This window comes from Geotrypetes seraphini, chromosome 10 (assembly GCF_902459505.1).
Source record: "Geotrypetes seraphini chromosome 10, aGeoSer1.1, whole genome shotgun sequence".
NCBI lineage: Eukaryota > Metazoa > Chordata > Amphibia > Gymnophiona > Dermophiidae > Geotrypetes > Geotrypetes seraphini.
Window position 1 is genome coordinate 140,034,594 of NC_047093.1, and position 27,764 is coordinate 140,062,357.

Below are 27,764 nucleotides of genomic sequence, written 5' to 3' on the forward strand. Positions count from 1 at the left end.
CTTGCGGATCGGGAATCACTGTATTGAGGTTTGTTTTCTCCACAATTTATTTATTCTTTATTATTTGAGGTTTTGTTTGAACGTCTGTGGCAGTCCTTCCAATACTTATCAGTAGTGAGTTTTCTGAATATCGTGTGATTTTGCCAAACAACCTGATAAACTCATTGACATCACTTTGTGCTGTACTCTATCAGCCATCCCCTCTCTGGGTCTCTAATCACTCCCCATCATTTCCACCCCTTCTCAGTTTTTCCATCTCCTCTCTCATCCCTGACCAATCACCCTCTTTTTAATTCACCATCATGCCATTCCCTGGTATAATCTTCCACCTTCCCATAATCCTTCTTGTTCTCATACACCTTCCTCCATCACTCCTGAGTCTTCCATCCCACTCATACCCATCACCTATTTCTTCCCTTCACATGTAATTAAACTTTGAATTCACAACAGAAAACGAGATGGGAAGAACCAACTTATTCTGTCATTCTCTGGAAGAGACGAGAGCATCTAAGTTTCCCTGGGGAAGAGGGAAGATCTGAATTGAACATTGTGTATTCCTCAAAGGCAGGGAGCTGCTCTCCCACTACAGAGCAGACACACACTGAGCCACAATGTTTAGGCTGGAGGTAGCTTTTACTCCTTAAAAATTGCAAGGCTGTGAATCCCCCTTTCCAAACCTCCCCCTCCCAAGCCTCCAAGAAAAGACTTGTCAGACAGAATACAGCCTGAGCTTAGTAAGACAGTTTCCCTTTACAGTATACTGAAGAGAGAGGGGTTGCAAGAAGCCACTGAGCAGTTGTGAGTGACAGTTATATGAAGGATTCCTCTTTCTTTCCTGAAGTTTCAGCATTGGTCCCAGATGAACTTAAAGTTTATATCTTTTATCGCTTCCTTGTATGTTGCATCGAAGGATTCAATCATCGCAGGAGTAAAGTGATTTCTCCAGTCACCAGAGATTCCTGAAATATGTCACAAAAAAACCCAAGTGAGAACCACTGACATCCAAGAGGAAGAGGTTGCAGGAACTGTGACTCTCCTCCCCCCCCCACCCTCCCCACTTCTGCTGCCCGATTCAGGGGAAAAAAATTTTGATTCGATTCAGCCTATTGAATCGATTTTCCTGCCCAATTGGGTGTTTTCTTCAAACATCCTGGTGGGTTTATTTTATAGCCTCTTCACCCCCTTTGCCTTCTCCTAACTACACTGGTGCTGTGGTGTAAACAAAAAAGACTTTTCCTCTCTCTGTTAAATCCTAGCTCATGTTTGCGGTCTAACACAATCTCTAGCAGGATACATATCTGACACAAATCTGACATATTGTAATCACAAAACAGAAAATAAAATTATTTTTTCTACCTTTTGTTGTCTGGTCATTATTCAAATCTTGTTTGTCCCAGGCTCTGGTTGTCTTCTGATAACTTGCTTGCCAGGGTCTCCTTCTTTCTTCTTTCTCCGTGCTAAAAGTCCATCTTCTATCTCTGTCCTCCCCTTCCGTTTCCCTTCCCTTTCCAGAGGTCTGGCATCTTTCCTTTTTTTCATCTCCATGTATTTCTACACCAGGGCCCCCCCCCCGAAGGCCTGCACCCCCCAAAAGTCTGCATCCCACCCCTGAAAGCCTGCTTGTCCCCCTCGAAGGCTTGTACCACCACCCCTAAAGGCCTGTCCCCCCTGAAGGCCTACACCCCACCCCTGAAGGCCTGCCTGTCCCCCTTCGAAGGACTGCACATACATCCCATCCCCGGAAGGCCTGCGTGTTCACCCCTGACCTCCCGCATCCATTTACCTAATATCAGCAGCCTACAGAGAAGATTGCGGGTGCTAGCGATCTTTGCAAGCTGCCATAGGTCTTCGGAGCTGTCTTCCCTCTGTCGCGGTCCCGCCCACTCCTCTGATGTCAGAGGCGGGATCGCGGCAGAGGAAACAGTGCCGAAGTCCTATGGCAGCTTGCAAAGATCGCTAGCACCGGCGATCTTCTCTGCAGGCTGCTGATATTAGGTAAATGGATGTGCGGGAGACCAGGGAGGAAGCCGGACACTAGCGGGAGGCCGGGGGGAAGCCGGACACTAGCGGAAGGCCAGGTGGGAAGCCGGACAACAGCACTTCCCGACTGACCCTCCCCACTCGCCCTCTAAAGCATGTGCGGCAGTGGCCAGCCAACAAAAGGCAGCGCTGCTGTTCCCGCTTTAGGGGGCGAGGGAGAAAGGTCAGTTACCGAATCGGGAAGCCGATTTTTTTTTTAACGATTCGAATCGTGAATCGGGCAGCACTACTCCCCACCACTTACGGTTCCTGTATCATTCCCTATAGCATCTCCTGCAGTGAGATAGTGGAAGTACAGAAAAAATATTTCTTTACTTACCCCCCGCTTTTACAAAACCTTAGCGAGGTTTTTAGCGCCAGTCGTTGCATTAACAGCTCCCACGCTCATAAAATTCCTGTGAGTGTCAGAGCTGTTACTGATGTGGCCGGCACTAAAAACCACACTAAGGTTTTGTAAAAGGGTGGATTAGTGTGTAATTAAACTCTGGAATTCATGGTCAGAGACTGTAGTAAAAGCAGTTATCTTAGCAGGGTTTTAAAAAAGGTTTGGATAATTTCCTAAAACAGAAGTCCATAAGCCATTCTTAAAATGGATGTGGGGAAATCCACTGCTTATTCCTAGGATAAGCAGCATAAAATTTGTTTTACCCCTTGGGTTCTTGCCAGCTGCTTGTGACCTGGGTTGCCCACTGTTGGACACGGGATACTGGGCTTGATGGATCTTCGGTCTGTCGCATCTCTTACATTCTTATGTTCTATATCCAGCACTCCTCATTCACTCTCTATAGCAGCTTCCATGGGTCACCTGTCCATATCTTCTCTCACCTTTCCTGATGAAGGGACTTTTCTGTACATCAATAATCTCTTTGTTCACAGTGCTGTGATTGGACATTTTGTTGTCCTTCATGCTCTTCAAGGTCGTATTCTCCACCACGGAGTCAATGGCCGCCTCGTTCAGCTCTCTCCCCAGGAAGTTGCAGATCCTCATCACACTACCCCGCAGATCCTGAGAAGGAAGGAAACAGGGAAATACCTAACACCAAGATCACTCATTCATCCACCCATCAGGAGATGAAACCTTTTGGGTCCACTGTGACCAAGTTCAGCTGGATTTCAACTTACCTGTAACAGTTCCTCATATGTTAGGATAAGTAAATTCACCTGATCCCTCACTCCAAGCCACCCTCGAACATGTTCAAACCAGGATCCACCGAATACTGCCAGGAAATAAACAGGAGAGACATGGTTAAAGGTTGTAGGAGGAGAGGAGGGTATGTTTTGATGGGATGAGGTTATAGAGTTTGGGGTTCACTCACCCTCTCCTTTCAGGAACTTGGGTAACAACTCTTCTATATTATCAAGCTCATCCAGGAATCCTGCTGCCTTGGAGAAATAGTGAAGGGAAACCAGGACGTCCCGCGGATTCCGGACCGTGTAAATAGCCTGCCAGGAAAAAGCAATGGAGGCCACCCCAGGACCCCACAAAATCAGTAAATTCTTTGAGATCCAGAGACTCCACAAAACGCCAGTAAGGAAGGAGGCTAAACATTTGTCTGAAATGTTATGTTATGTTTCTCAGATTCTTCTATTCCACCTTTACCTATATAGTTCCAAGGACGGATTACAAACCAAGAAGCCAAACTACATTGTCTGGAAATCACAATGAACGGATCAGAACCCCACTCAAACTTTACACGGGAAATTTTCATTGATTTTGGTAGAAGAGCAACGCAACAATGTTATCATGTTTGCTATAATAATAATAATAATAATAATAACTTTATTTTTCTATACCGCCATAGTCAGGCGACTTCTAGGCGGTTTACATTATAAGAAGGCTGGACATTCAGCGAATAGCAAAAATCTTAATACAATACGATATCATAGATCCACTTACAATACAATACAGTGAGTCTAAATACAATAACATATAATACAGTCTAAATACAATAGTATATAATACAGTGAGTCTAAATACAGTAACATATAATAAGTCTAAATATAATACCGTACGAGGAGTTTTAATGCAGTACGATAGTCTAAATGGGAAACTTACGTGTTAATTGGAGATCTATGGGCAAAGAGTATCTGAGAGATTTAGGGCATCCATAAGTTGGAGTTCTAAGGATAGAGGAGATCTGAAAAAGAGGGGCTTCTTGAGAGAGAGAAAGGCGTTTGTTGGGGAGGGGAGTCCTAGTGGGGGGGGGACTGTTTTAGTCAATGAATTTTGCGAATAGGGTGGTTTTGATCGATTTGCGGAATGCATTATAAGTCGTTTTGGGTTCGTTTATGTGGTTTTTCAGCCAGATTTGCTGTCTGTTCGCTTGGAACTTAAAGGTTCTGTCCATATATAGATATATATATATAGATATATATATAGATGGGGGCATTGCTTGTTAAAATTATATAAACCGTAACTCCCAATATAAACCTTATTCTTGCTAGTGAAGTTCCATATATTAAGGTTGTAGAGGCTCAAATTTCCATACAACATATACAATATGCAAATGATTTATAAGTGATTTGGAACACGATTGCAATAATCAGATCTGATCCAAAAAGACTCGAGGTCAAAGTATTTTCTGACAGATCTGACTTTTAACTACAGATTGAACAAAATAACACATAGTACAGCAATTATCTATTTGTACCCCTAAAATTTGAGAACATAAATTTAGGAGAAACACTCTGTCCACACTGGATTTGCAGATGTGGCATTTAGGATATGGAGAAATCAGGAGAGACAGGGTTTAAAAGCAAACACTTCAATACTGACTGTCATATAACACGGTCTGAGTGGTTTACATCTATATCATATGCTATGGGGATAAAACAAATGACAAGACACAATAACGTAACAAGTAAACCAAAATTAAAAAGGAGAAGGAGGTAAAAACCAAGAGGGAGGAGGGATAGAACTCCATAATTTCAAGCACTTGCCAGCATCACACAATCATGTCTATCATGAACACAGCACAGACAGCTAAAGAGCATTTCTTCATTAGCACCCCTTAAAACTATCAGACTGATACAGAAAAGTATGAATACAGCACAAAGAGGTGAAGAGGGGATTTCATGCAGGCATTACACTGATACACATAAGGCATGAATACAGCACAGACAGCTGAACAGAGGATCTTCATTAGAACCCCATGCACATAATACAGCACAGACAGACGAAGAGTGGAAGCTTGTCTTGAGAGTGAACCCCCACTGTTCCGTACCTTGGCCTTAGATGTGAAAAATGATTTGGGGAAGAGATGGACAGGGAGGTGGGATGCCAGGAAACGTGGTGAGTGCTGGCTCTCGAGTTTCTTAACAAATAAGGGTAACTCCAACCAAGGCACGCGCTCCCAGTTAGGCACGGTGTGGGAGATAGTTGTATCCCCATCGCTTTGAATGAGAGTGAGAATCTCCTGCATCCATGTGGTCCCTGAAATCCAAAGGGAGATGTTATGTAGCTTGTGTGTGTGTGTGTGTGGAGGGGGGAGGGGTGGAGAGAGAGAATTCTGCTAATCAACTGCAGGTAGGGAAAAGATGAAAATACAGAAAAACAAGGAGTTGAAGATATACAAATAACCTAAAGTTTGATAAAAAGAAAGGGGATCTAGGAAGAAGACCACCAATAAACTCCCCACAGAGCTGTTGATCACCCAGTGCCATCATTTGTCTGGGTTAAGAAGAATTTCCACTCCCTGCAGACCCCCACACCTCCACCCTATTTTCCCAACGCCTCTCTCTCACCAGATTTGGGGTAGGTGATGTTGAAGACGTCCTGATCCCGGACCTGGAACTCATTGCAGATGTATTCAAAGGTGTTTATATCATAGTATTTGGAGGGCATTAAAAAACCACGGTGCTCCACGAAATTAGAAGAGGCCATCTGGAGACACAACCACAGTGAAAGGTAACACACAGGAACAGACAAAAACACTCCAAACCCAAAAGGTTTTCAATTTCCAGCACTGTTCCTGGGGTACACAGGGGTTTCGGTCCCAGCTCTGCCAGTCTCTCCCACCTCCTCAGCACTGCCTCTGGGATTTTACCTTTGGGGTGAACAGTGTTTGGGACTAATTTTTAGGAATTTATATAGGATGGACCTTGGAATTCAAACCCAAGAAACACCCTCAAGGGGCGTGCTGGCCCATCCCATATGCATAGCCTCCTCTTCAGTATATGACTTTTTATTACTGCTATTTTATGTAACATCTCTGTAAATGTAACAACACTATAATATGTATCATCGCTGTAAATGTACAGTCTCTTCTATTGTTAACCGCATTGAACTTCCATGGTATTGCGGTATACAAGAATAAAGTTATTATTATTATTATTATCCCCTTATAAAAAGAAAAAATACAAACCATCATAATTTACTCTGGTCCTTTCTCTTTTTTTTATTAAATTTCAAATAATTCCAAAAAAGGGTGAGAAGGGAGGGGGAGGAGAGCGAGAGAGAGCGAGAGAGGTGAAGAGCCCCCCTGAAATCCCCTAACATATTAGGCCAATAAACACTAATAAAGGCCTAAAATGGCTGAAAATGCTCTGACTAAAACTGTCAAGCCTTTGCACAATCTATGCATGTTGAAATCAGCAAGCCAAGCAAAACTTATGCGAAAATGAGCAAATGAAACAAAACTTATTCTTTTACATGGCAACTGGTGTCACATCTGCTGTAGTGCCATGAGAGCAGGGAATTGAACCTAAGAAGGATGAGAACATGTCTTGACCAAGAATACAAAAATACATTATTTATTAGAAATATCCTGGAATGGGCAGAGCCTTACTGGACCCAAGGGCTCAAAGTTGATGACCTGATATTGAAATGACATTTGATGGGAATAGTTATTTTAGTAAACAGGACACGCGTGTGGTATGACACAGATAGCACAGTTACTTATCGTAACAGGTGTTATCCAGGGACAGCAGGCAGCTATTCTCACATATGGGTGACGTCACCGACAGAGCCCGGATGCGGAAGCCTTGCAAGCAGACTTGCTTGAAGAAACTAGACGTTTCAAGTCGACCGCATGCGCGAGTGCCTTCCCGCCCAGCGTAGGGCGCGTCTCCTCAGTTCAGATAGCTAGCAGAGAAGCCAACCAGGGGAGGTGGGTGGGTTTTGAGAATAGCTGCCTGCTGTCCCTGGATAACACTTGTTGGTAAATAACTGTGCTTTATCACAGGACAAGCAGGCAGTCTATTCTCACATATGGATGACCTCCAAGCTAACCAGAATGGGATGGTGGGAGTGTTGGCAATTTAGGAGAATAAATTTTTTAAATACTGTTTGGCCAAACTGTCCATCCCGTCTGGAGAAGACATTACAGACAATAGTGAAAAGTGAAAGTATGAACCGAGGACCAAGTAGCAGCCTTGCAAATTTCCTCAATAGGTGTAGATCTGAGGAAAGCTACTGAAGCTGCCATTGCTCTGACTTTATGGGCTGTGACTCTACCGTGTAGGGGTAATCCAGCCTGGGCATAGCAGAATGAGATACAAGCAGTCATCCAGTTGGAGATGGTACGCTTAGAAATAGGATGTACCAACTTATTTGGATTGAAGGAGACAAAAGTTGAGGAGCTGTTCTGTGTGGTTTGGTGCATTCCAAATAGAAGGCCAAAGCACATTTACAGTCCAGAGTTTGAAGAGCTACTTCTCCAGGATGAAAATGTGGCTTTGGAAAGAACACTGGAAGAACAATGGATTGGTTGAGATGAAATTCTGATACCACTTTAGGGAGGAATTTAGGATGACTACAAAGAACCACTTTGTCATGATGGAACACCGTGAAAGGTGGATCAGCAACTAAAGCTGAGATACTTCAGTTGAGCTTTGTCAATTGGTTCAAATGGAGGCTTCATCAGTTGAGCAAAGACAAAACTGAGGTCCCAAACCATAGGAGGCGGTTTGAGAGGAGGTTTGACATTGAAAAGTTCTTTCATGAATCTGGAAACCACCGGATGAGCAGAGGGGTTTCCCTTAAATAGGCTGATGGAAAGCTGCAATTGCACTGAGATGGACTCGGATCGATGTAGACTTGAGGCCAGAAGTGGATAAGTGCAAAAGATAATCCAAAACAGAAGATAAGGAGGAATGTTGGGGCTCCTTATCATGAGAAAAACACCACATAGAAAATCTAGTCCATTTTTGGTGATAGCATTGTCTAGTGGTAGATTTCCTAGAAGCCTCTAAAATGTCTCTGACAGGTTGAGAAAACTGAAGAGGAGTCATGTTGAGAGGTATCAAGCTGTCAGGTGTAGAGACTGCAGGCTGGGATGAAGCAGAGATCCCTGGCTCTGTGTAAACAGAGAAGGAAAACTGGTAGAAGGGATGGCTCCCTGCTGCTGAGTTGAAGTAGAAGGGAGTACTAAGGTTGTCTCGGCCACCGAGGAGCAATCAGAATCATGGTGGCATGATTGTTCTTCAACTTGATCAGTGTCTTGAGAATGAGAGGGAATGGAGGAAATGCATAGAGGAAGAGATTCGTCCATTCCAGAAGAAAAGCATCTGCCTCGAGGCAATGAGGAGAGTATATCCTGGAGCAGAACTGAGGCAGTTTGTAGTTGTGGGGAGCTGCAAAGAGGTCTATCTGAGGAGTTCCCCACTGTGAAAAAATGTGATGAAGAGGCGAGGAATTCATGAGGTTGCAGAAGACGACTCAAGTTGTCCGCCAAGCAATTTTTTGCCCCTTGGATGTAGACAGCTTTGAGAAAGGTGTTATGGCAGATTGCCCAGTCCCAAACCTTCAGAGCTTCTTGACAAAGGGAGGCAGATCCCGTCCCTCCCTGTTTGTAATACATGGCGACTTGGTTGTCCATCCGAATGAGGACTACTTGGTCGTGAAGAAGATGTTGAAAAGCGTTGAGAGCCTTGAAAATCACTCTGAGTTCCAACAGATTGATGTGACACTGACGATCCGTACTGGTCCAGTGGCCTTGTGTACGGAGACCATCGAGATGAGCGCCCCAAGCGTAGGTCAAAGAATCTGTCGTGAGGACCTTCCGATAAGGGGGCGTTTGAAAAAGCAAGCCTCTATAGAGATTGGAAGAGAGCATCCACCAACGGAGAGACTGCTTCAAAGAAGGAGTGACTGTTATGTGTCGAGAAAGTGGGTTGCAAACCTGCGTCCATTGAGAAGCCATGGTCCACTGAGGAATTCTGAGGTGAAGTCTGGCAAAAGAAGTCACGTGTACTGTGGAGGCCATGTGATCTAGTAGTACCATCATGTGTCTCGCTGAGATGGAAGAGCGGGAAGACACTGTATGACAGAGTTGAAGGAGAGCTTCCAGACGTTGTTGTGGAAGGAATGCTCTGAGTTGGATAGTAACCAGAACAGCTCCGATGAATTGTAGATTCTGAGAGGGTTGAAGCTGGGATTTGGGAAAGTTGATTTTGAATCCCAAACTTTGTAGGAACCACGTAGTCCGTTGGGTCACTACAATAACCCCCTGAGATGTTGAATCTTTGATAAGCCAGTCAGCAAGATAGGGGATTACCTGAAGACCATGGTTCCGTAGAGCTGCTGCCACCACCACCAGGCACTTGGTGAACACTCTGGGAGATGAAGCCAGGCCAAAGGGCAGCACTCTGTATTGATAATGCAGATTCCCCACCTGAAATCTGAGATATTGACAGGAGGCCGGATGGATGGGAATATGAGTATAGGCCTCTTTGAGATCCAGAGAGCATAACCAGTCGTTCTGCTCGAGAAAGGGATAAAAGGATGCCAGGGACAACATGCAAAATTTTTCTTTGACCAAAAATTTGTTGAGAGCCCTGAGATCCAGAATGGGCCGCAGATCACCTCTCTTCTTCAGAACAAGGAAGTAACGGGAGTAAAACCCCCTGTTCTGCTATTTCAAAAGAACTGGTTCGATGACATGGAGACGAAGCAGAGCTTGAGCTTCCTGAAGAAGAAGGGCGGTCTGGGATGGATTGGAAGGATACTGTTTTGGAGGAAGCTCTGGTGAAACCTGAGTGAAATGAAGAGAGTATCCTTCTCTGATGATGGTCAGTACCCAGAGGTCGGATGTAATTGTCATCCATCGGTGGTAAAAATGATGGAGATGACCTCCTATAGGGGGAAGAGAAGTCAGAGACAGAACGATGGAGGTTATGCTCTGTTGTAAACAGTCAAAAAGGCTGTGAAGCCTTAGGTGCAGCAGAAGGTTGAGATTTTTGTTGCTTCTGAGGCTGCTGTTTCTTAGGAGGAGGGCGAGTGTAAGGAGCCGCCCTTGGAGCAAAACGCCTCTAGTAAGTGGGAGGAGGGTGTGTAGGCTTGGTAGGAGTCGGCTTTGGTTTAGGTCTGACAATAGAAGGAAAAGATTTTTCATGTTCAGACAATTTCTTGATGGCAGCCTCGATCGATTCATCGAAGAGGTCATTGCCTGCACAAGGAATATTAGCCAAGTGGTCCTGAAGATTAGGATCCATGTCAATGGTACGAAGCCAGGCAAGGCGACGCATGGCTACAGAGCAAGCAGCCGCCTGGGCAGACAACTCAAAAGCATCATAAGACGACTGAAGTAGATGGAGTCTGAGTTGTGATAGAGAAGTGATTACTTCCTGAAATTCGAAGTGTTTTTTGAGTGTCTAAATAGGTAAGAAATTTAGGCAAAAGAGCAATAAGGAACTCAAAATAGGTGACAAAATGGAAGTTATAATTGAGGACTTTAGAGGACATCATGGCGTTTTGATAGATGCGACGCCCAAGTTTGTCCATAGTTTTCCCTTCTCTTCCAGGAGGAACTGTGGCATAAATCTTGGAAGGATGGGGCCTCTTTAAGAAGGACTCCACAAGTAGGGACTGATGAGAACTGTGAATTATCAAATCCCTTACAATGGAGTGTTTTGTATCTGGAGTCCAATTTGCCTGGAACCGCTGGAATTCCATAAGGAGTCTCCAGGCTTCTGGTAAAAGTTTGAGACAAAAGCTTGTGAATAGGAAGCTTAAGTGACTCTGCTGGAGGTTGAGGAAGACGCATGTCTTCAAGATACTCCTTAGAGTATTTGGAACCAGCATCTAGTTGAAGGTCCAAGTCCACAGCCATCTGACGAAGGAAAGATGAGAAAGATAGTTGATCTGGCAATGCTTTGCCTCGAGAAGAACTCGAGGTCGTCGAGGCAGCCTGGGTCAAAGATGAAGCTTCGGCCGGAAAAAAGGCCTCAAAAGAATAGGGAGATTTGGACGAGGCTATGGAAGCCGCTGAATCCTTGAGGTGTGGAAGTGGAGACCTCGAACAAGGAGTCGGCGGTCTAGTAGAAGTAGGTGTAGATCGAGGCTTAGTGGAAGAAGGTCGCTCCTTAGAGGAAGAACTATACCTGGAAGGATGCCTCGATGAAGGTCTCGATCGTCGATGAGAATGGTGCTTGGAAGCAGATCTCGAAGATCGAGGAGACTTTGCCTCGGAAACAGTAGCAGACGATGCCACCAAAGAATGGATGGGACTGGAGGCCGTGGATCGAAGCTCCAGAGGCTTGGAGGAACCTCGATGCACTCTCAAAGACTCTACTCCTTGTATAGAGTGTGAGGATTCCTGCCGAGGCACTTGCAAAGATTCTGCTCCTTGCTTTACGTGCTTAGATGCCAGACCAGACACTCACAGAGACTCTGCTCCCTGCATAGAGTGTGAAGTTTCAGCCGATGGCAGAGGAAGAGGCTCGTCCTCACGGGAGTCTGAAGAATGCCCAGGCTGGATTAGAGTAGCTAGCTTCAGTCCCATTTTGGTAAGGAACTGAAGAAATTGCTGCTCTAACATGGTCTGGAAAGATGCTGGCAAAGATGGATCCGTGTCTGAAACCGGACCACCTGCCTTGGCTGGAGGTTCCACCAAGGCAGTGGAAATGTGCTTCTACTTAGAAATCTTAGGCACCTTAAGCTCTACCGGTGGAACTGTCTGCTGAGCTATCTGACCTGAGGAAACAGGGGAAGATGTATCAGACGTCGTCGAAGAAAGAGCTGCTGCAAACAAAGAAGGTCTGATGAGGCTCGAAGTCGAAGCAGTGGAGGCAGGAGGGCCCTCGGTTGAAGGTGAGACCGAAGTGGACTTCGAAGTTGAAGATGTGGACGAATCCATCTGGAAGAGCTTCTCCACTGAAAGTTGACGACGTTTAAGGGCTCGAGGTTGAAGGGTGGCACAGCGTTCGCACGACTTCGGATGATGTTGTGGCCCAAGGCACTTGAGGCACCTAGTGTGAGGGTCTGTGAGAGAAATCGAACGTTGACACTGGCTACACTTCTTGAATCCTGTCGCTGGCCGGGACATAGAAGGAAAAATAGCCGCTGCAAGCCCCGGCAGCCAAACGGAAGAACTAAATTATTATTTTTTTTAAAACTGAAAATAAAAGAAAGTACAGCGATTCGTGAAGAAAAAAAAACACAAACCTTAGTGTAGAAAAGGCACGAAGTGAAAAGTTAGATGCAGAGAGTCGAAGACGGACTTCTCGGCTCCGCGGAAAACTGAGAACTGAGGAGACATGCTCTATGCTGGGCGGTAAGGCACTTTCGCATGCGTGGTGCAGTCGATTCGAAACTTCTAGTTTCTTCAAGCAAGTCTGCTTGCGAGGCTTCCGCATCCGGGCTCTGTCGGTGATGTCACCCATATGTGAGAATAGGCTGCCTGCTTGTCCTGGGATAGATTATGAACCAATTAATAAACTGATAAATGTAATGACGTTTGTAAGTGACCAATAATTTTAACAGTATATGTGCCAACGTGGCCTCAGGCTGTCAAGAATTGTATATGAGACAGTCTTTGTGATTATGAAAGTAGGACAGACTTCCAGGTATACTCAAGCACTTGAGGCATACTATCTGTCAGCTCCATATGCTGTAAAGATTTGCTCTTGTAACCTGTTATTGATTGTTAATAAAATATATATTAACTAGTCTTATAGACCGTTACATTAACGGGTGCTAGAATATGTGTGTGTCTGTCTTTATTTTTTTTTCTCTCTCCTTAGCCGCTTTCTGTATTTCTGACTTTCTTTCTTTCTTTTTTTTTTCCTAGGGGGGGGTGTGGGGGAGCGTGGGGGGTGGCGTGGGGGAGGGGGCGTGGGGGGCGGTCCGACCCGAGTGCACGGGCCCAAGGGGTTGCACAGCTGGCCTGCCATTGCCGTCATCAGAAAGAAGCCGGCGCCAGTTCTCCCTCCCTCCGAATTCGCCCTGCTTTGTTTCCCGCGGGCCGACCAACTATAGCCGTCCGACTTCAATTCTGACGTCGGAGAGGACGTTCTGGGCCAGCCAATCGCTGCCTGGCTGGCCCAGGATGTCCTCTCCGACGTCAGAATTGACGTCAGACGGCTATAGTTGGTCGGCCCGCGGGAAACGAAGCAGGGCGAATTCGGCGTCGGCCTGTTTCCGATGGCCAGTGGCAGCCTTTCCCCGGCGGTGGTGGCAACAGCATGGTGGTGGTGGCGGCGGTGGCATGGGAGAAAGAAAGAAAGGGGGGGAGACAGGGAGCCAGAAAGAAAGAAAGGGGGGGGGACAGGGAGCCAGAAAGAAAGAAAGGGGGCAGGGTGAAAGAAAGAAAAAAAATGGGGCATGGGGAGAGAGAGAGAAAGACAGACATAGAGAAAGAAAGGGGGCATGGAGAGAGAAAGAAGGGGGCAGGGTGAAAGAAAGAAAGAAATGGGGCACCGAGAGAGAGAGAAAGACAGACATACAGAAAGAAAGGGGGCATGGAGAGAGAAAGAAGGGGGCAGGGTGAAAGAAAGAAATGGGGCACGGAGAGAGAGAGAGAAAGACAGACATACAGAAAGTAAGGGGGCATGGAGAAAGAAAGAAAGAAGGGGACAGGATGAAACAAAGAAAAAGTTGGGGGAGGGAATGAGGTCTGGAGGAGAGAAAGCATACAGGAGGCTGAAAGAAGGGAAGAAATATTGGATGCACAGTCAGAAGAATAAAGTGCAACCAGAGACTGATGAAATTACCAAACAAAGGTAGGAAAAATGATTTTATTTTCAATTTACTGATCAAAATGTGTCCGTTTTGAGAATTTATATATGCTGTCTATATTTTGCACTCTGGGCCCCTTTTACTAAACTGCAATAGCAGTTTTTAGCGCAGGGAGCCTATGAGCGTCGAGAGCAGCGTGGGGCATTCAGCGCAGCTCCCTGCGCTAAAAAACGCTATCGCGGTTTAGTAAAAAGGGAGGGAGTATATTTGTCTATTTTTGTATAGTTGTTACTGAGGTGACATTGCATAAAGTCATCTGCCTTGACCTCTTTGAAAACCCGCAGAATATAAATGATAATTAACATTTTCTCTGCGTACAGTGTGCTTTGTGTTTTTAAAATGTTATTGTTGGTAGATCATTTTGACTTGGCCACGAAGGTAAGGGGGTGGAGGGAGGGGAGCTGCTGAAAGACATCTAGTAATCCTTGCAGGCTTGACTGTGCAGGGAATTATTTTTGTAAAATCATGTCTTGTTATGTGAATAGCATTATTTAGACTTTAATTTCTATGAATGAATAGAATGAAAATGATATAAAATTACTTGCTTGTTTTTATGTGCATGCGCTGAAGGAAAGTGGAGAGAACGCTGAAGGGAAATGGGGAAGAGAGAGTGGGGAGAAGATGCTGATTTATAAATTGACAATTGTACAGAATATTGTTTCTTTTTATACTTTAATATATTAAGTTCAATATAAAACAATTCAATTGAAGAAAGAGCAACATTGCTTGTGTCTTTTATTTTTCAACAAGATTTGAATTCGGTATTGAAATTTTATTTCCGGAAATCTCAAATTCCCTTCATGGGTCAACGTATATGGATCTTTCCTGACGTAAAGAAACTCAAATGAGAAGAAAACTTTTCCTAGCTATGATACATACAGTATTCTAAAGTAATATGAGTCTACATCAAGGAACAGGACGGAAGCATTCTCAAACATATTAACCAAAAATAAAATGCTTGTAAATATCTTATTTTATGTTTTAGTCTGAACATCTGTCTTTCTTTATCTAACAGGAATCTTTCCAACTGTTGAACTTGTTATGTTATTAGCGGTATACAAAAATTTAGTTATTATTATTATTATCAGGTTCAAAAAAGGCATAGGAAATAAGTAAGTAACCATACATTTGGCAGGAAATTTTAGGAAAAAAGTTGCTCCAAATTATAATACTCGAGATTTTATATTGGAGAAATTGTTTCCGTCTATATTGGATAGCTCTACACATGTCTGGAAACATTTGTAATTTCTGCCCGCAAAGGAGGATATCTTTTCTCATGAAATAATTTTTCAGAACAGTAGTTTTACAGTTCTTCAAGGCGAAGGTAACCAATAGGGTGGCTCATTCAGAAATTTCATGCTGAGTTGTTTCAAAAAATAAGGTTAAATTTTCCAGTGGATCTTTCTTTTGGCTAGATCCATCAGGCATACCTCCCTTTTGGTTAACCAGTCCCCTCTATTCAACACAATAGTTTCAGCATTGCTCAATTCTAAAACCTCTTTAAAATATTTTCTAAGTAGTATCTCTGGTGAAGGTGATGGGGATAATTGTATTGTGCAGAATATAAGGGGGGGCATAACTAATATGTATTAGATACAATGTTAGTTAAACCTTTTAAAGACACTAATATTATATGAAATATATAGCTGAATAATTGACACAGCAAAGTCTAAACCGCAGAATTGGTTTAATATCTGGAACAAGATGCTGGAGCCAAGTTATTATTATATTACAGGCCCCTGAAAATAAGCTAAAATTCACCCTGACATATTTGTCGCTTGATGAGTTAGGGGAAATCATGTGACTATAACCATGTGGTTGCAGCCTACAGGAATGTCTTGTTTAGCAAATGAGAGAGTTTCTGGTAAACATATTTGCAATAGAAAAGAACATGTCTACAAGGGTCAGCGTAACCTCAGTAAGCATGTTGTACACTTCCTTCTATTGCTGACAGAGGTGACAAATAGTATGTGATGAGTTAAGTCACTATTACTAAGGAAATTACTAGCAAAGTAAAATTAAGAAAATCATGTGGCTTCAATGGAAACCAGTAGAATATTGTTGAAGTATGTAATTTGTAGATGGATTATAATTGGACGATGTACCAACTACGTATGTTTAATAATGAATTAATTCCTGTTATTATTCCCAATAAAATGGCCAGTCACAGGTATTTGAGAAGCCTTTCTGACGTCCCATTATTTTGGAGGATGCAGAAATGCTTCTCAAAGCTTTGACTATTTAGCTACACTTGAGTGTGGAATTCTTTGATCTCCTCTGAGATAGAATTAAGAACTGAGGAGTATATGGAAGATTTTTTTTTTTTTTGGGGGGGAGGCATGTTTGTAGCCTGTCCACATAGTTTTTTCAGCCAAACTCAATATTCTCAGATTAGAAGCTCTGATATGTTTTTCCATAATTTCACATTGCCTATGCAACCAAAGACTGTCTTTAATTTCTGAAGTACTAGTTTGTTGTAGCAATCCAATCTGAGAATCTGATTTATTAACTGCCATTTCTAATTGGTTAATTTTCTCATCCATTCTTTCCATTTTAGACGCTACTTGATCTGAAAAAGCACAAAGCTTTAGTATTGGACCCTGTAATAAAGTTTCAGACCTCTTTACCACGGTCCATACATCTCTTAAAGTTATATTCTGAGGTATTTCATTAGATAAATTTCCAATAGGAAACTCAACTGATTGGATTTTATTATGCAGTAATGAGGATTCTAACTGTGGTTGTTGTAACACTAGGTCTGAAGCTGCATTCTCTCCTATTGGAAGACTTCCATTAGGACAAGTCCCCTCTGGAGAGAAACAAGAGACGGATGGACCCAGGGAAATCCTTTCCCCAGAACTTAATGAGGCACCCGATATATTTCCTGCGATAGGAGAGGAAGAATTAGGCTTAGGAGACAAAACTAGGTGTCTTTCAATAGGGCCTGGAAGAGTCGGCGTACTAGTTGGTAACAATTTAGGCTTTACCTTACGCTTCCCCATGCTCACAACAAAATCATATATAAAACAAGAAATCTCAAACCGTGTTCTCTACTCCACCGTGGGAAGCGGCTAGTTCTTAACTCCAGTGTAGTCCCACCTGCCAACGTCAGCACATAGCCTTGGGAACAGCTGTCAAAAGTGAAAGTGCAGCAAATCAGCCAGATATCTCCTATCTCCAGGCAAAAATGTCTCCTTACTCTCCAGATTTACTGCTTTTTTGATCTCTTCTGCGTGGAAAGTGCTGAATTTTTGTTACGATCTCATAGCCCTTTTTCCCTGCTAGGAGAATCCCAGGGGGAAGGAGAAAGACAGAGTGGAGAGTGAGTGTGGAGGAGAGAAATGCAAAGGGAGAGACTAGAGAAGAGAATGAATTTGAGGAGTGAAGCAGAGAGGAGGGGAGAAACTGAATGTGAGGGAGAGCAGAGAAGAGGGGAGAGACTGAGGAGAAGAGACAGGGTAAGAGACACTTTAAGAAGAGAGCGAGAAGGGGAGAGACTGAGAGGAGAGAGTGAATCTGAGAGGTCAGCCAAATGAGAGAGTGAACGTCAGTGTGAGAGACTAAGGAGGAGAAGAGATTGAATCTTAAGTAAAAGAGAGAAGGGGGTAGTGAATCTGAGAGGAGAGAGAAGAGAACAGAGTGATTCTGAGGGAGAGACAAAGGAGAAGAGAGAATGAATGGTTGAGAGGAGGGAAGAGGAGTAATCTCAGGGAAGAGACAGGAGGTAGACAGACAGAGTGTGACTGTAAAAGCCAAGAAGAAAAGAGTGTGGGGAGAGAGAGACATGCTCTTAACGTTCTTCCGTCACTTAGAAGTCTCCTAATATCCTGGAGGAGGGCATCCAGGGCATGGAGCAGGTGCCTGGATAGGATAGCGGTATTCCTCCATGCTGGCGCAGCAGTCAGGCATGATGCAGGCGAGTGCTGCCGTCAGCTCCAGGGGCTGTGTCCTTCCCTATGGAATAGGCTGGGGGGGCTCCTTGGGAGAATAAGGGGACCCTGAGAAATTCTAGAGGGGTCTCACAGGGGGATATGCAGGGATGGCCCCAGTGGGAAGGTTTTAAGCAAAGACTCGATGAACAAACAAAGAACTATAACATCCTACTGCTCCTACCAATGCGGTGCCCCGTGCTGGGAAGAGTCTGGCTCTTGCCCCCCTCAGTGCCCCTGTACACGAGGGGCCATCGACCGGGCGGTGGGCTTCGCTGAGTTGATACGTGCGGATTGGACAAGTGCCAAGGGGGTAGGAATCTGCCTCAGGGGCTGTTAGAACTATACCACCTCTCTCCGCCAGGAAAGCAGATGGTCCAGGGGCTGTTGAAATAAGCCCGAAGTCCTCAAAATACAGTAAACCCTCGGATTGCGAGTAACGTGGTTTACGAGTGTTTTGCATACGTGCGTCGCATCGCCGAGCGCAGCAATTAAGCATAATGCAAGCCCGTACATCGTACACACACAATATACCCTAGCCCACTACATCCCGGCCTTGCCTTCACCGTTGCACAGTCCCTGAACCCCCCTACTCATTCTGCCAGTGCCCAATTTCATCCCATTTGGCTCAAAGTCTACATAATCCAACCCAATTCCCTGAGCTCCCGCCTACTCTCACTATGCTGAGGGAGTGTAGTGACTGATCTATATGAACGAGGTCTTGCAATACAAGTAGGTACAGTATATTTTATATTAAAGTTTTAGGGTGGTAGAACGAATCGTCTGAAATTCCATTATTTCCTATGGGGAAATTTGCTTTGATATACAAGCACTTTGGATTACAAGCATGCTTCCGGAACGAAATATGCTCGCAAACCAAGGTACCACTGTAGTTCAATTCACAGTACATCTGACAGGGTTATAGGCATAGTAGCAGAGCTGGGGTTTATATTTTTGAAAGTTCCTGCGCCAACAGGAATCAAGGATTTCCCCCTTGATTCCTCCTCCCTACATACTCCCCCCCCCCCCTTTCTACATGCATTTTGCCTCCAATGGTCTCCTGTTAGGAAAGAGATCCCCCATCCTAAAAATCCCTGTTTTAAAGACATTCCTCTCGCAGGGCTATATTTCTCTGTTTCAAGATAAAACCTTCCTTTTCCCCTTCCTTGTAAAACCCCAGACCCAGATCCTTCTAGCCAGAGACCTAACCCTAGGGGTCCTGGGGCTCCCGGCTCTGGGTCCTGCCTTGTGTCCATCCTGTTTGCATGCCTCTTACCGTGATGCAGAAGAGGCCGCCAGATGCAGCAGAGGAGAAGTCGTTTTCAAAGGGGAAGGCTTTGGCTTTTTAAAGAAAATGGGAAGGATCCTTGACAGGGGTGTTCCTGTTTAACTAGGAACATTTAAGGCTTTAGGGCCTTCCCTGCCCTCCCAGAAAGAGTTACGTTCACACTAGCAGTGCACAGCGGAGGAGCAGCAGGCTGAGAACCAGAGGAGCACAGTTCAAATCACACCACCATTTCCCCTGTTCAAATCTTGGGCAAATGAGAACAAAAAAGAAATGCCACTACTATAATTAAAATAATCTCAATCAACTTATAAATAATTAACTTTGTGATACAACGCGATGAATATACTCATTACCCCCCACCCAGTGGCGTACCTAGGGTATGTGGCACCCGGGGCCCATCATTTTTTGACACCCCCCCATGTAAAAAAATATTTTTTGTAATAACCATGAAAAATAAATGGTCATAATAGAAACAGGCACTGAAAAATTTATTTTATTGAACCTCATATATGTAACCATTAATCCAAACATAACATAAATTATGTCTGAATTGTCATGACATCAGAAGTACATATGGAGTAGTTGCAGGTGATGCTTGGGACAGTTCTGATTGTGTTTGTTTGGTTTTATGTATTTTTTGAATAGAAGGGTTTTTATTTCTTTTTTTTAAGGTTTTGTAGTTTGTGGTCGAGGTCAATAGGTTGTAGAGTTGGGAGTTGAGCGTTAGGAGGTCGTCGAACAGTTTTTTTTCTTTTGACGATTTTGGTTGGAGGGTGTATAAATGGTGTGTGAGTTCTCCTATGTCTGGTTGAAGTGGATTGAATTATTTAGCTGAAGAAATTAGTTACCCCCCCTCCCATTCCACACACATTAATTCTCTTCCATTATAAAAAAACACTGATAAGTTCCCAGAAAAAAAATTCATTAAAACAAAAAGTGAAAACAAAGGCCCCTACAGATGAGAACATAACATAAGAATAGCCTAACTGGGTCAGACCAATGGTTCATCATGCCCAGTAGCCCATTCTCATGGTAACCAATCCAGGTCACTAATACCTGGTCAAAACCCAAAGAGTAGCAACATTCCATGCTACCGATCCAGGGCAAGCAGACACTTCCCCCATGTCTTAATAACAGACTATGGACTTTTCCTCCAGGAATTTGTCCAAACCTTTCTTAAAATCAGCAATGCTATCTGCTTTTACCATAATTTCTGGGCACTTCATTTTTAAGCTTAGATCTTTCCTTCCAAACAGAGACCTTGCTAGATGTCAAATACAGAAAGAACAAGATAACTTCACAAGGACTTAGCTGTGCAGGAAATGTGAATCTCCTCATACACCCACCATATAGTGCAAAAATGTGCAAAGGTCTGGTTTTTTCTTTCAATCACTACATAGCCTAATGCCACACAAGCAGCGCTGTTACAAACATATTCTGAAGGTCAATGCTAAGGTTAAAAAAGTTTCCTTCCTTGGACCACAAGGAGATACTGACAAACCACTGGAAGAGATCCAAAAACAACTACCCAGGCACAACACCCAAAGACCCACTCAGTGTGTGAACCAGTTGAATGGAGTGGACTAACTGGGGGTGGAAATGGGCCCGGAGTTTGCTCAGCAGAATTTCCCAGACCACCTTTTCCTCTCAACACATTGACACGCTGCCGCCACCATCACCACCATTAGGAACACCTCACTGGGTAGGCCAGCAATGCTTATAAAGTTTATAAAACACATTATTATATTTTCTTATAAAGCATATATTTTAACTGAACTCTCCGACATCCTCAGCCTTGCCATTCACAAAAATAGAAGGAAGAAAAGTTCCTGTTTCCTGCTGTCTCATGTCCCCGGCCTATACAATATTTTTCTTCTGCAGACCCTTCAAAAGACTGACCAAATCCTTGTTTCACTTGCATTATAAAGTACTGAGGATGCCATCTCTCTCCAATCCCAGGTCCTAAAGTTTAAGACAGTAGCGCAAACTAGTGCTGCCCGATTCAAGGAAAAAAAAAAATTTGATTCGATTCAGCCTATTGAATTGGTTTATCGATTCAACTTTCCTGCCCAATTGGGTGTTTGTTTGTTTTTTTCAAACATCCCGGTGGGTTTATTTTATAGCTTTTTCACCCCCTTTTGGCTTCTCCTAACCACACTGGCGCTGTGGTGTAAATAAAATAAAGAAACAAAAAGGACTTTTCCTCTCTCTGTTAAATCCTAGCTCACGTTTGCAGTCCAACACCAGCTCTGGCAGGATACACATTTCAAATCTGACATATTGTAATCACAAAACAGAAAATAAAATTAGTTTTTCTACCTTTTGTTGTCTGGTTACTTTTCAAATCTTGTTGGTCCAAGGCTCTGGTTGTCTTCTGATAACGTGCTTGCCAGGGTCTCCTTCTTCCTTCTTTCTGCATGCTAACCATCCATCTGCCATCTCTGTCCTCCCCGTTTCCCTTCCCTCCCTAGGAGGTCTGGCATCTATCCTTTTTTCGTCTCCTTCCACAGATCCATCTTTTCTTAACTACCCTTTCATCCAGCATCTCTCCCTCCTTCCCCACCACCCCAGGGTCCAACATCTCTCCCTTTCTTTTCCCAACTACCCTCCTATCCAGTATCTCTATCCCCCCTCCACACCATCCCTTGTGTCCAACTTTTCTCCCTTTCTGTTCCTTCCCTCTCTAAAAACCATGGTCCATCATCTCTCTCCCTCTTCTCTATTTTCAGACCCATTATTTCTTCCCACCCAAAGTCCCATTCCCTCCGTGTATTTTTACACCAGGGCCCCCCTCCCTGAAGGCCTGTCCCCTCCTTAAAGGTCTGCATCCCACCCGAAGGCCTGCACTCCCCCCCAAAGGCCTGCACCCCCCCGAAGGCCTGCAACCCCTCCCCGAAGGCCTGCACCCCCCTTGAAGGCCTGCACCCCCCTTGAAGGCCTGCACCCTTCTCTTGAAGGCCTGCCTGCCTGCCTGTCCCCCCCCTTGAAGGCCTGCCTGTCTGCCTGCCTGATCCCCTTGAAGGCCTATCCCCCCTTGAAGGCCTGTCCTCCTCCCTTGAAGGCCTGTCCCTCCCTTGAAAACCTGCCTGCCTGTCCACCCCTTGAAGGCCTGTCCCCCCTTTGAAGGCCTGTCTGCCTGTCTCCCCTTTGAAGGCCTGCCTGTCACCCCACCCCCCCCTTGAAGGCCTGCTTGCCTGCCCCACCCCGAAGGACCGCTAGCCCCCCTGACCTCCTTGCACCACTTATGAAGCACCCCACAGCGGGATCGCGATGTCAGCGATCCCTGCGCTGCTTCGGAGCTGCTTCCTGCGCCGCGGACCCGCCCCTCCTCTGATGTCAGAGGAGGTTGATCAATTAAAGAAATTAAACCATTGTTCTTAAACAAAAGAGCAAGGATACCATACTAAATGAAAAATAGTATAGTTGCAAATAATTAATCAAACTCAAGTCCACTATCAGATCCAAGAATTAGAGAGTAACAACATTTCAAGAATAGAAATTATAATAAAACTTTACATGTCTGCTGCTAAGCCGGGAACCCAAAATTTACTCATGAGTGATTTTTGTTATAGTTCCTTCCTTTTCTGCTCATTTTTGAGAAATAAATTATGTCAAATGGCTTGGATCAGGAAAAACATATTGGAATGAATTATATCTAACTATGCATTTTCAAGGATAACGGAGGAAAAAAATTCCTCTGATCTGGATCACCTCAGATTTTAACAAAAGAAACCGACGATGTCTTTTTTTGAGTTTCCTTTGAGACATCAGGAAATACTTGAATATTCAATCCCAGGAATTCTTTCCTCCTATTCTTGAAGAACATATTCAACAGCCAATCTCTATTCGGAGATAGGGCCATTGTGATTAACAGAGTAGCAGGAGTAACTAACTTCCGCTCAGAAGTTTCCAACAATGTAGATATATCTAATGAAGCTGGTCTTTGTACATTTGCTTCTGTCTCTTGATTTTACTGCAATGTTGGCCGGTAATATGCCCGTGTAAGTGTGTGCAGGGATTCCTCAGGAATTTGCAGAATCTCAAGAAAATATCATTTTATCATTTCTCTGGGAGATATTGAGGAAATCTTAGGAAAGTTTATTAAGCGTAGATTATTGATTCTATTATGATTTTCAAGATTTTCAAGTTTCCTTCTCAATAAAATATTATCTTTGACCACTAAATCTTGATTGTGTCTTAATGTTGTTATCTCTTTTTCTATTTTTTGGATATCCGTTTTATGCTCAATAGATTCATTTTTAAGGCCGAGGACACTGGGAGGCCATAAGCAGGCAAATCTGAGATTGCAAATTGCTTACCCAGGCCTCTGGGAGGAAAGACCTTCCCCAATGAGGTATTAAACACAACCAAGATACTCCAGGCGCTGTGAGGGGGCCAACCGGCTCTTGGCTAGGTTGACAACCCATGTCAGGGACTGTAGGAACTCTACCACCCGAGCCATGACCTGGGTGCTCTCCTGGAATGACTTTGTGCGAATCAACCAGTCGTCCAGGTAGGGAAGCACCAGAATGCTCTCTGACCGCAAGGCGGCCGCGACGACCACCAGAATCTTGGTGAATATCTGGGGAGCTGTGGCCAATTCAAAAGGAAGTGCACAGAACTGATAGTGCTGAACCAAGAACGCAAAATGAAGGAATGCGCTGATGGGAGGCCTAGATTGGAACATGCAAGGAGGCCTCAGTCAGGTCGAGAGAGGCTAAATACCGGTTGAGCCACCAGAATCACATATCGCAGTATCTCCAAGCGAGAAGACAGAACTCTGAGAGCCCTGTAGACCCCCTTGAAATCTATGATAGGCTGAAAGGATCCCACTTTCTTGGGCACCACAAAGTAAATCGAGTACCTGCCAGTGCAACATGCCTGAGGGTGAACCGAACCAACAGCTTAGAGATCTAGCAATCTTTTAAGGATCTGGCGAAAAACCTGCTTCGTCCACGCTGCCTGACAAGGAGAAGCTAGAAAATGATCTGGCAGGGAATCATCTCCAGCTGACCAAGCACCGGACCCAGAGGGGGGCGTGGAGTCATTGGACAGGGCGGACAGCGGGGGAACTGGTGGAGGGATTCTCAGCCTCCCGACGGGCCCGACAGGACTGCATTCACTGAAAGAAATGACCCCTGGCAAAATTAGAGGTCGGGTTGGGGGCAGTCCCACGTTCAGGGCAGTACCTGCGGAAATCTCGCAGACTTCCCCCGAGCAGTGCCACCTCGAACAGCCTGGCAAGCACTGTCTTCAGGCAGGCAGGGCACTTTAGAGTCCGTCAGAGTTTGAACTAACTAGTCCAAAACCTCTGGAAAACAACAAGGACCCCCCGAAAAAGAAAATTTAGAGAGTTTAGTGATGGACACTGCATCCATCGACCAAGTCAGAAGCCAGAAGGTCCGATGCATAGCCATGGATTTGTCCACAATAAGACATGGAGGGCATCTTTCTGGAAACGTCAATCGCTCCTCCTAAACTTACTTGCTCCACTTCATCACTGACGCTGAAACCGTGGATTGAAGACAAAGTTTTATTTTATTTTCCTTTCCAGCTTATGATTTATCTTTAATCTTATCTATTGTTTTGCCTTTTGTCTTTGTTTTGTTCTATTTCTATCATTTAAATTTCTCCAGAATTCTACTGTTCAATGACTCCCCCTTCTGCTTCTATTCCTTTCTCTCCTCTCTTCTACCTTCCAAAGTATTTAGATCAATGCTGTCTTGTTAAAATGTTTATTTTATTTTTATTTTTCCTCTAACTCTACTTTTCACTTCTCTATTACCCTCCAGGTACTTTAGTTAGATTGTGAGCCTTCGGGACAGTAAGGGAATTTTTCAAGTACCTTTCTTATTTCTAATCTTAATGTATATTTTCTGTATACCGCTTAGAACCTAACGGATGTAGCGGTATATAAGAAATAAATTACATTACATTACATTACATTACATCTGAGAGGAAAGGAGGCATCCATCTGAATCTTTGCCACCTCCTGACCATCAGACTCATTGTCAAGGACCCACTCGGCCCACCGAAATACGGCCCGAGCCACCAGTCCCGCACAAATAGCTGCCTGGATCCCCAAGGCAGACACATCAAAATTCTGTTTAAGAATGGTCTCCACCTTAGGCAGAGCTGCCCTTGACGGTCACAGTATGCCGCGTAGCAATAGCTGAGACCACCACGTCCATCACTGGCGACTTTAAGGTAGTCCTATCCCCCACCAGGACGGGATACAAACAAGCCAAAACCGAAACGACGCCTCTGGCAAAGTCCACTGCGCCAGGATAATATTCAGAAAAAAAACAGATATATTGGACAAGTGTGGGAAGCAAAGGAAATCCCCCAAAGAGGGCCCTCCACACTGGGGGGGTCGCAGGTGGCGCCTCCTCAAAGCGCAGCACCAAGGAGATCTGCTGAATCAGATCTGAGAGCTTGTCCCTCTACAAAAGGCGCATCTGAAACGCCTCCTCGCTTGTAGACTGAAAGAAACAAGTCCCTGGTACCAGCGGCCGTCCCCTCGAGAGGATCCTGGAGGTGTCCACAAAGGTCCAGGTCCTCATGCATTAGTTAAAACTCTCATCAGACAACAAGTCCTCGTCCGAGGTCATACGCGGGTGCCTGGATGAGGGAGGAGGAGGGGGGATACGAAAAGAATTAAGGGTCAAAACATCAGGGGGCGCAGAGGGAACAAACCCCCCAAGTCCCCCTGGACACAAGTAGGACCCCTGGCCATCAGAAAATATGCTTTACACGAAGCAAAAAGAAAATGAGGGGGAGAAAAACCCCCGGCGGCCTGAAGGGACTTCCTGCCCCAGCAGGGGACCCTGCTGTAACCTGTCTCTGTTATGTCAAAACAAGGAGAAGGTACCTGATGCTAAATACAAGATGGAGGGGCTATCTGAGGAAAAACACGCCAAAAATAGCCCCTCCAGGGCCTGTAGCAGCTGAGAAGACTGAACTGTCCCAGCCGCTAAAGCAGGCAAAAGCCAGCATCAGCTGAGAGAAAAAACAGCTGACAGGAAATCCCTCCATGGGCGGCAGGAAAAGACTGGGCTTCCCTGCAAAGTTCTGATGACGAGGCACTAGCAGTGGGGAGCCCTGGATGCCGGCACCCGCTGCCAATGAGGCTCTTCCACCGCACCGGCATGAACAGCTGTATTCAAGCTAGCCGCGAGTGCCTCGCGTCTGGACAAAATTGTGCACCTCTCTCCCTGAGAAGCGATCAATTGCTCCATACATGACCTAGCTGAAAGAAAAGTGCCGGTTAGTTGAAAAATGCAGTAATTTACAGCATATTTTAAGGGAAAGTAACCCTTTCAGACTGGCACTGCCTCGGGATCTTTTTCTTTTTTTTTTTCCACAGAACAGACTCCACTGGTTCTCTAAGCAATATGCCTTACCACCAGGAGGTAAGGCTTACTGTTAAGGCACTTCTAGAAAAATGATGGGGAGGTGGAGGAAAGGGGGGGAGAGACCCCACTCTAGACCCGCCATGTTTGACACCCCCGAGGTCGGATGGACCCCCAAACAGGGTCCACCCAAGCTCTGTCCAGCCATAAAAAGGGACAAAAATTCCTAAACAAATTCCAACAGCTCTACCAAGGGAGTTGGGTACAGCTCACCACACCTGCTGGAGACTGAGAGAAGACTGAGTTAATTAGGGAGGGGTCACATGATATGTACAGTTTCAAAGTTTTGTCTCAGTCTCCACCTGCTGGTCATGAAGAGATATATACCTGCTTGTAAGATTAACCTATGCTGGTCTGGAGAGTTGCTAAAGAAACACAGTTACAGGTGTGGCAGCTGTGTTTCTCCACTTTTTAAAAGAATGTACCTTGCGAACCACTTAGGTTTAAGCGGGGTATAAGTTTTTACAGAAATAATATTTAGAAATAAAACAAAACACAAAGGAAATAAGATGATACCTTTTTTACTGGACTAATTAATTAAAAAATGTATTAACCTCCCTTTTTACAAAACTGTAGCGCGATTTTTAGTGCTGGCTGCGGCAGTAACATCGGAGCTGTTACCGCTGGGGCCGGCACTACAAAAAGCGCTATGGTTTTGTACAAAAAGGTTGGGGGGGGGGTAAGTTAGCCCAATAATGATTTATTTTTTCATCCCCTGATGTAGCTTTTTTACGAGGCAAAACAGGCGATCCCCCTGTCAGGATAAAGCAAGGAAGAAGGACTTAATGGCTGTGTTCCAGAAGACTGATTCCAGTTACTTGAGATAAATGGCTTTATACACTTTTCGTTCTGGACAGTGTTCCTACTTATTTTTGATAGAGTTGTTATTACATGCTAACTAAGAGCTCTTTTAAAACATTGCATTAGGCCCACAATTGCAGCTTTCATTTTGAAGTTTATTGGCGTGAAGCCCTGATTGCAAAAGACTCGCAGTGATAAGGAAGATTTTGATAAATATCAATATATATGATGTTGTGGAGTTTTTTCATTCCAGTGATGATACAGGCTCCTTTTGGGTACCTTGCGGCTCGAGCACTACTGTACTGAGGTTTGTTTTCTCCACAATTTATTTATTCTTT

The 27,764-nt window shown here is 44.6% G+C and overlaps 1 protein-coding gene across 3 annotated transcripts; it reads right to left on the reverse strand.

Annotated features, from left to right (window-relative positions):
• Positions 1-626: 626 nt before the first annotated feature.
• Positions 627-19,271, reverse strand: LOC117368187 (sulfotransferase 2B1-like). Of its 3 annotated transcripts, XM_033961573.1 has the most exons (8): positions 19,202-19,271; positions 17,039-17,127; positions 5,785-5,923; positions 5,265-5,473; positions 3,357-3,483; positions 3,163-3,257; positions 2,866-3,046; positions 627-959 (listed from the first exon to the last, which is right to left on the reverse strand). In XM_033961573.1, exons 3-8 carry the CDS (start codon positions 5,921-5,923, stop codon positions 844-846), a joined length of 867 nt encoding a protein of 288 aa, XP_033817464.1. In that variant the 5' UTR covers positions 17,039-17,127; positions 19,202-19,271; the 3' UTR covers positions 627-843. The 3 variants fall into 3 exon arrangements, with proteins under 3 accessions (XP_033817464.1, XP_033817466.1, XP_033817465.1); XM_033961575.1 differs by lacking the exon at positions 19,202-19,271 and having other exon boundaries at positions 17,096-17,275; XM_033961574.1 differs by lacking the exon at positions 19,202-19,271 and having other exon boundaries at positions 17,039-17,275.
• Between the last annotated feature and the right edge of the window lie 8,493 nt (positions 19,272-27,764).